Here is an 8,368-nt window from a genome sequence, read left to right as displayed (position 1 = left end):
GTATTGTAAATATGAATTCTAATTCAAACGTTATAACGGTTCTTCATTTTGGGTCAAATTGCGCGCGTGTAAAAAAAGAAGAAATCACCACTAGAGGGCACAAGTCGAACAAACATTTCTGTTTCCGATCTTATTTTAGTGTTTTCTATTTAATCTTCATGTCTGTTGTGCATGTCGTCTATGAGACGTGGAAAGAATAAAAGGGATGCATTTATTTTTTTCAAAAGAAGTCTGACTGCAGAATGAACACAAAGACATCCAATAAATTAATTAGAAAACAAATTCAAGTGATAGTAACACAGTGACATTCAAATGATAATAAATAGCATGACATACATTTTGTCTACTGCATCGTACGTTAAATGCATCAAAAGATTTTTTTTTTTCGTTTTTACTGAAATGAATCAAATTCCGTCATTGTTTTGGAGGGAAAGCGTAAGGCTTTGGTGGCGTGTGACGAAGACAAACACGGAAGGACCGGCCGGCTGCAACGTTGGAAGACGCGACCGCTTCAACCAACGACTGACGTGACAAAACGTGGTTCTGCAGCTGGAGCCCACCCCAGCTGACTTGGACCCTGTACTGGCCACCCGCAGTCCATCGCATCCAGATAAATGAAGATTCTCACTCGCGTTTAAAAAATGTAAAGTCCTCAACAGGCAAGCCGGATCGGAACTGGGATCCGCCGATAATCACGACGGCATGGTGCTTTCAAACTTACAATGTCGCTGGTGATTCTTTCTCCAGCTTTCTTCCGTGCTGACTTGCCTTCACTTTTCTTCCACTTCCACTTGTCCTCTTTCACAGTCGTTCTCTGCTTTTCTACTTGCGCCTCACCTTTCCTGTCCAACTCACACAAACGTTTCAAGTGCTTATCAGTGAAGTTGCCGGGTCTATCTTCAACATATCCGGTCGTCTGCGCTCGTCACAGTTTGATCGCAATACACAGAGAAGACCTCGAAAAAACAAAACAAGACAAAAAAACAACAGAAGCGCTCCAGAAACTCAGACCTCCACCAAGGTAACTCTAACTTTGAACAAAGAGACATACAGACAAAATTACTATTTGTCATTCATATCTGAATTCACGTTCATAGTGAAACAAAACAAAACAAAACATAAAAGTGATAAATAATTCACAGATTTTTTTTTGGGGGGGGGGGGGGGTGAAAAGTGCATATAGTCATCTACAGTGGAATCTTCTATGAAGTCATGAATATGGGTCCCAATAAAATATAAAAAGCCTTTAGTGGAGGTCTGCGCTCTCCAGCAACCTCTCACGCTACAAGGCGTTGGTCCTGCACACAAGCGGCCTAACAAACAAATTAATAAATACACAAATAATGCTTGGCGGAGGTAATAAGCGACAGAACCGGATCCCCCTCCTACATTCTTCGGCCATTTTGTTTTCTCAGCCCTAACGCACAAAGACTCGTCCGGTAGAATCGCCTGTCGGTTAATAGAAAAAAGTCAAAAAGAAAAAGGGGACGATGAGCGAGATAATAAATAAGCCAGAAGTACTTCCACCAAGGAAAGATCCTCATTATAAATACGTTTGCATCCACGGCGGCGTTGCGTGGCGCCGGCCTCCAGTCTTAAATTGACGAGCGAGCGTTGCATTGTGGGTCGTAAAGCTATAAAGGGGCGTGGATGGGGGAACTGCTGCGCTTGATCGTGAAACCTCGCGTGCCAAGGTGACATCCTCGATCGGTTATGTCGTTTGTCGGCTAGATCCGCATGGATGCGACCTAGCGACCACGGTAGCAGCGAGTTAGCAAGCTGAGGCATAGATGTGTCGCTAGCTAGCAGTTAGGGCTGGGCCATACTTCCATTCTATTGATTATGTCCCGTTTATTGCTCAGGACAACTTTTAATTTCAGCGATCCTTGTTGACATGCACTGCGTACACTGACAACATGGTTGTAAATGAAAATTGTAAATCTGAAAAAAAGTGACTAATGGATTAGATGGATTTACATGATTTCCTATAGGAAATATTGCTTTGGTTTTTGGACAGTTTGATTTTGTTCAGACTTTTTGAGTGATCACTAATGAGATCAATAGCAATGTATCTGCAAAAATGTAGCTTTTTATTCCTACTATTTCTGTTGAAGTTGATGCAAATTAATGTTGGGCAAAAAGAACTGTTTCCAAGCTTGTTTTGGTATCAGGGGCAAAAAAGTCAAGCATGTTTTACATGTTGTCATGAGGAAAATTAGGTTTTATTTGAAGGTTATATGACCCAGTCCTACTAGCGATAGATCTGTTTAGCAGTAGTCCGGTTGAAGAGACGCATCGAGTATGCGTCCTAGAGGCGGAAGTTGGAATAGCAGCAACGACGAGTGGGAAATTGCACCTGAGTCAACTCCTGCCTACCAGACCCGCTCAGTCGATCCCAGAATGGTTCACGTGTGCAAGAAAAGCCTGAGTTTACAACCGAGTCACGCGTGTGTGAGTGTGTATGTGTGCATGGCCAGCGAGGAACGAACGAGTCAAAGCGCAGCAGTCGTACCGGGGCCCGTCACATTAGCGGCTAACCTCCTTCGTACCTTTCGCTCCCTTCGTAAACCATGAATGAGACAAAAATGGCTGACAAAAAGGATGGCAAAATCCTTCCTTGGGTAGATTCTCCCGGGTCCGAAAGCTGTGGTTTCCTCTTTTGAGTGTCCCACGCTGATGATCTCATAGACCAGCTGTAATGATGTCACAGCAAGGGGGGGTTTTATGTTGTTCATTCCCGCCCGCTGGCCGAGTAGGAGAACTGCGGGAAGTGCGGTCGTCTCTCGTTGTCCAAACAGTCCATGCCGTCCTCGTCGACTGGTGTGTGCAAGACAATACCCACAGAAGCAGCAAGTTAGTCGTTGGGAGGCCTTCATTTGTACAATTAAGTCAACACAATTGGTTTTAAAGTGCTCTATTCATCAAGTTAGCCTGAGTTGGGACATGTTGTCATGGTTTTCAAGAATTTATTTTTGATAGTCTTGCCTTAGTCTCAACTCCCAAATGTCTTGTGTCTTGGTCTCTATGAGTTCTGGTCTTGGTCAGTCTCATTCAGGGTGGCCACAAAAAACGGCAACTACGTAGACGCGAGGAAGACTCACATTTCTCCGGCGGCGTCACGGTGATGGTCTGCGCCGTGAACTCCTCGTCAAAGTACCTGGTGTCCGTCTCCGACGTCACTTGAGGCTTGAACGGAGGAACCATCTGGAGCAGACGGCGGGCCGAGAGGATGCGGTGAAAAACTCAAGACTACAGTACTGAATATTTGGTACATGCATCCGCACCTTTTTGTCATACACATGCTGCCAGTCGACTCCGGTAAAGAAACTGTGCCTCATTATTTCTTTGGCGTCATCTGGTCCACCGCCGAGCCTAGTTTAGCAAAGATAAAAAAAAAAAAAACATGTGCGTGCTTTGAAGCTACATATGATCAGAGAGTAGGAAAAGAAAACTTTCCAACACGCACCGTTTGTTGGGGTCCTTGATGAGGAGTCCCGAAAGCAGTGACTTGGCGTCGGCCGAGAGCGTGCGCGGGAACTTGATGTCCTCCATCAGGATGAGCTCAAAGAGCTTCTCGTGGTCCTGGTTGTAGAAGGGCAGGCGGCCGCACATCATCTCGTACGTCACCACGCCCAGGCCCCACCAGTCCACCGCCCGCCCGTAGTCGTTGTCCTCCAGCACCTGACAGCAGATATCAAAGTTTTTTTCCTGGCCTCAAATTTACTTTGGGAGCAGTACCAAAGTGCGTCCAGCAAAAAGGATCAAATAACAACAAATAAACTGAATAAATGTAGTGAGAAATAAGGCAAAACGTGACTTTAAACAACATTTTGTTTGTCTTTCTTACGAGACATCTGCTTGCATTCTGCGTGTGTGCATTTCTTTTACTAGCACCAAAGCGCCCACGGTGGCGAAGAAGAAGACGAAGTAGCGGACAGATGAGCCAGGAGATAAAGCGCACCCGAGTCAATATGGCGCCGAGCAAGGTGGCTTCAGGGAAGCATTAAAAAAAAAAAAGCAGAGATGGCAAACATCAGCGGGTGGCGGGTCTTCAGAGGCCCCGCTCGTCCCCGGATGGAGAAGGCGGGCCGAGCCGGGGCGGGCCGCGAGCACGGGCGGGTCACGGCAACTCGGCGACGCTATCAAAGTGGTCTCGCGCACCTGGCCCACTCTTGCCTCGTCCATCTGGTTTGCCTTCATCCCGTCGCGAGCGAGGCAGAGCTACTTCAGGTGCTCATTAACATCACAAGCTGATTAACATGTGACGCTATGATGAGTGTGCGAGTGCGGGTGTGACCATGTGTGTGTGTGTGTGTGTGTGTGTGTGTGTGTGTACGGACAGACTGGCAGGGTTGGAGAGCGTCCAGAGCGGCATATGCCGTACATCTCGCCAATAATAATAGCATCTTCTCACTGTTAAGAATAATGGAGCAGGCCGGCCAGGCGGGCGGGCGAGCAGGAGCGAGCCAACCCGCACCAACAAACCAAACGAGCGAAACACAGGCGTTGTCTTTTGACGCTCGCAGTGCATACGCGGCAGACCTTTAGCTCATCAATGCCAAGATCAACTTAAGAAATCCATTAGAATCAAAACATTCGGTGCCAAGATCGAGTAAAGTTGTTTGAGACATTTTGTTTTCATTGGGAGGGGTTGATGAAATGAATGAATGAATGAATGACGGTAGTGCTGCATGCCAGACAAAAGACTTGCGGCTGTAATCAATAAGGCAAGCGCAAGCAGCTGTGACAAGGATGCAAAACAAAACATTGTCATCAATTGTTGAGTTTGGGAAGCAAAACAACTATGGAAGTGGTTGTATGGTGATAGATATTTCATGTGTGATGTTTGCACGCTGCTGGCAAGTCACAAGAAGAAGGAGAAGCTTGCTGGAGGAAGATGGGCCACTGCCAGTGCCGCACACTCTACAACTGGAGAGCGAACATGGCGGCTAACACCAGATGCAATATTAAGCTGCTTGAGTTTTTAAAGTACGCTAAACAAGGAGATGTTGAAGAGCATGCAAGAACAAGGCCAAAAATATTAAACGGATTAAATTTGGAAAATGTATTTTCTACTTTAAAAATTTGTGTGACATCCATAACAGAACCCTTTTTTCACTTTAAACCAATTTATTAGGTTGATATCTTGTAAGAGTAACACAACTATTTAAATGCTTAAATAAAATGAAATAAAAAGGGTTATCTTAAAGCCAGCAGCACTTGACAGACAGATGGAATATTTAGCCTCCTACTTTTCCAACTGCCGAAAACAAGGAGAGACAAAATTGAGAGGGGGGGGAAAGAGGTGGCAGCTCGGTCGCAGGCAGGGAGCAGATTAATCCTTGCGCAGCCAGATCGCCGCCCTACAGCCGCCGGCGAGTGTGTGTGCACGTTTGGACTTGTTTTTTGAGGCAGCACAGCTGACCTCACGACTTCAAAAGACGTGCGCATGTTTAAGCGAAGGGAAAAACGGGATGAGACAAAAGAGAGGCAGAGGAGGGGGTGGGGGATGGATCTTGGAGGCGGCGAGATGATGGCATGGGTCGGGGGGGCTTTGGCAGCCAAGACAGGGATCAAGGACGGGACGGGAACGCGCGGATAGCCCGGGGCAGCTAGCGGCCCGTATCGCCAGCGGGCGTACACGTGATCACAGTAAACACACACACTCGAACACATGTTGCCAGTGTCAAAGGGGAGACATTTTGTACATGTTGACACAGAAAGGTGCAGCGATGGCGATTTGAGGTGGACTGATTGATGCTGATGTGTTGAATCCCAACGCAAGTTTGATGGTTTCATTGTTCGGTTGACGTGTGAGCCTCTGCTAAAACACGTTGAAGCGTCACAATGAAAAAAAAAAAAGAGAATAAAATTGTGAAACATTTTTTTTCTTTTTAAATAAAGAAATGCCTAGTATCCTGTAACATTTAAAACATATTAAGTAATTTTTGAAAAAAAATAAAAATGTTTTTTGTGACATTCGACTTTTAAATGTGTATTCCTTTTAACTTGTTTGTTTTCTAGTAAAAGAAATGTGTGATATTTGGTAAGATAATTCTACATTTATTTACAATTTCACATATTAGGTTTGTTTTGAAATGAACAGTATCTTGCAACACTTAACAGTATTTTCCAAAGACATCTTCAAATATTCAAAATTGAGTGTTGTCTTGCAACATTCTACTTTGTATGATTTTGTTTCATTAATCCTGTTAACCACATTTTTTGATGCCTCAATTGGACAAAACCAAGATCTGCACTCCACCATGCTGCATTTTTTCCAAAAGATTCTGATTATTATTGCGTCATGTCGCACTTTCTAATCCAATACCTCATGACACAAGCCCACATTGGGTGGCCTTTGCACACACAGGAAGCATCAAAATTACCATTAGCTAATCCTGAAATATTTCCTCTGCCATCTCATCGCTGTCTGCGTTCAAGACCCCACCAGCGAACCCCCCCTCTCCCCTCCTCTGTTTGATCCCAGCTACTTTGCATCTCTGGAACTTGGCTGGGAGCACACTGTGTTATTTTTACACGCGGGCGGCAAGCAGAGCGTGCGGGCGGGCGGGCGGACGAGCGGCGGCGGTGTAGATTTCCAGGTTTTTTCTGAGCACCTTCCTCCAACCTCGCCCATCTGCCGCCATCTGCCTCACTTTAGCCCGCACTTTCTACTGCAACACACACACGCGTGCATAAACGCACATCCTGTGAAAAATAACTAGCAGCCTCCAATCAGCTTTTGGCACGCAAGAAAGGCACTTGAACAAAACAAAACAAAAAAAAAGAAGATGAAAATGCTGCGCCAAATTGTCCTCGCTACTTTTTTCAAGTGGGATGTACGACGCCACGACGCTCCCCTGCTGCCTTAGTCCCCACCCACAGGCCCGCACGCTCGCCAGTTGATCTCCTGGCCTTGGAGCTGGATGCACGCTGGCTTAAATCAACCATTAAAAGTTCAAGTTCGTTCTAATTTAGCTGCTGTGTTTAACTAACTCTTTTGTAGCCCAAGAGGTTGTGTTTTATAGATGGAAAATATTCGTACATCTATTACATCAGACTACTAAACAAACACAGTAATCAAACTATTGTCGTGTGTATCTTTTTCAAATTTGCTCTTGTGTCGGCTTTCATGAGAGACCGGGTTGGGGCCTGCTTTGACATAAACGTGCGAGTGGTGCCAAGGTTACCTCGGGTGCGAGGTACTCGGGCGTGCCGCAGAAGGTCTTCATGGTGGCGGCGTCCGTGATGCCTTCCTTGCACAGGCCGAAGTCGGTTATCTTGATGTGGCCATCTTTATCCAGCATCAGGTTCTCCAGCTGGGAGGGAGCGCATCAATAATCAGTTAGCCAAGTCGCTTTAGCCACCTGAGCATCCAGTGCCGGTGTTTACCTTGAGGTCGCGGTACACGATCTTGGCTGAGTGCAGGTAATCCAGCGCCGAGACGATCTCGGCGCCGTAGAATCGCGTGCGCTCCTCGGAGAACACCCGCTCTCTGGACAAGTGGAAAAACAGCTGCAGGGGAAAGGCGGAGGGAGGGTATAGGGAGACAGCAGGGACGGCACAGCAATAATTACTGATTTATTGGAGGAAATTAGCACAACACAAACTGGCTGCCTGCACACCATATTGAGATGATAGATGGCGGAGGGGAGGGCGAAAAGACGGAGGGGGGGTATGGAGGCACTCAGCAGCTGGCACCTCATCTACAAGCGCACACCCCCATTCGGCGCGCACCAACCTCAGGCGAGGCTGACGAGGCGCTGGCGTGGAGTTGGGTGACGAGGGCCAAACTCTTAATCAATACGCCAGTCCAGTTAAAGGGAGGCGGCATGGAGCGCCACGCCCCCCCCCCCAAGCCTCCGGCGTGACACTCATTAGTGCACTATCTGCCCCCTTCCCAGCCTCCATTTTCATTCACGCCAACCTGCTTCCTTGCTGGCAAAATACTCTCATCATTAATGCAAAGGCCACTATTTTTAATACATTATTTTCTTTTTACAAGTTTTTTAAAATTAAAATATGACTTTATTCTCATACCATAAGTTTTTTCTGTAAAAAAAAATAACTTGATTTTTACGGGGGGGGGTCTTATTCTAATAAAACTTTTCTGGAGCACAAAGACTTTGTACTCGTGGGACGATGCTTTTTTTTGTTAATCAAATACTGATGTACTTTAGTCTAACAAACAATCTTTATCTAAAAAAAAATTAAGACAACTTTATTCCTAAAAGAATTGCAAAAATACAAGTGTTCAAGTGTTTTGTTTGTGTCACAGTTGGCGTGAACCCCCAGCCCCCCCACTACACAACGCTTTTCCGTGTTGGCCTCATAGTTTCACTCTCTGCTGTCACTTGTCACACGC

General features: G+C 46.1%; 1 protein-coding gene across 8 annotated transcripts in view; it reads right to left on the bottom strand.

Moving 5' to 3' along the window:
• Positions 1-192: 192 nt before the first annotated feature.
• akt3a (v-akt murine thymoma viral oncogene homolog 3a) overlaps positions 193-8,368 on the bottom strand; it is a 30,532-nt gene continuing 22,356 nt past the window's right edge. For all 8 annotated transcript variants that reach the window (XM_061286040.1, XM_061286043.1, XM_061286042.1 and 5 more), the window contains 6 exons: positions 7,396-7,518; positions 7,194-7,322; positions 3,467-3,681; positions 3,285-3,372; positions 3,102-3,204; positions 193-2,817 (listed from right to left, as the gene is read on the bottom strand). In XM_061286040.1, coding sequence (XP_061142024.1) covers positions 2,732-2,817; positions 3,102-3,204; positions 3,285-3,372; positions 3,467-3,681; positions 7,194-7,322; positions 7,396-7,518 — 744 coding nt within the window. In that variant the 3' untranslated portion in view covers positions 193-2,731. The remainder of the gene's footprint in view (positions 2,818-3,101; positions 3,205-3,284; positions 3,373-3,466; positions 3,682-7,193; positions 7,323-7,395; positions 7,519-8,368) is intronic.

This window comes from Syngnathus typhle, linkage group LG8, assembly GCF_033458585.1.
Source record: "Syngnathus typhle isolate RoL2023-S1 ecotype Sweden linkage group LG8, RoL_Styp_1.0, whole genome shotgun sequence".
Lineage (NCBI taxonomy): Eukaryota > Metazoa > Chordata > Actinopteri > Syngnathiformes > Syngnathidae > Syngnathus > Syngnathus typhle.
Note: the sequence above shows the minus strand (reverse complement) of the source record. Positions and strands in the feature narration are given on the sequence as shown.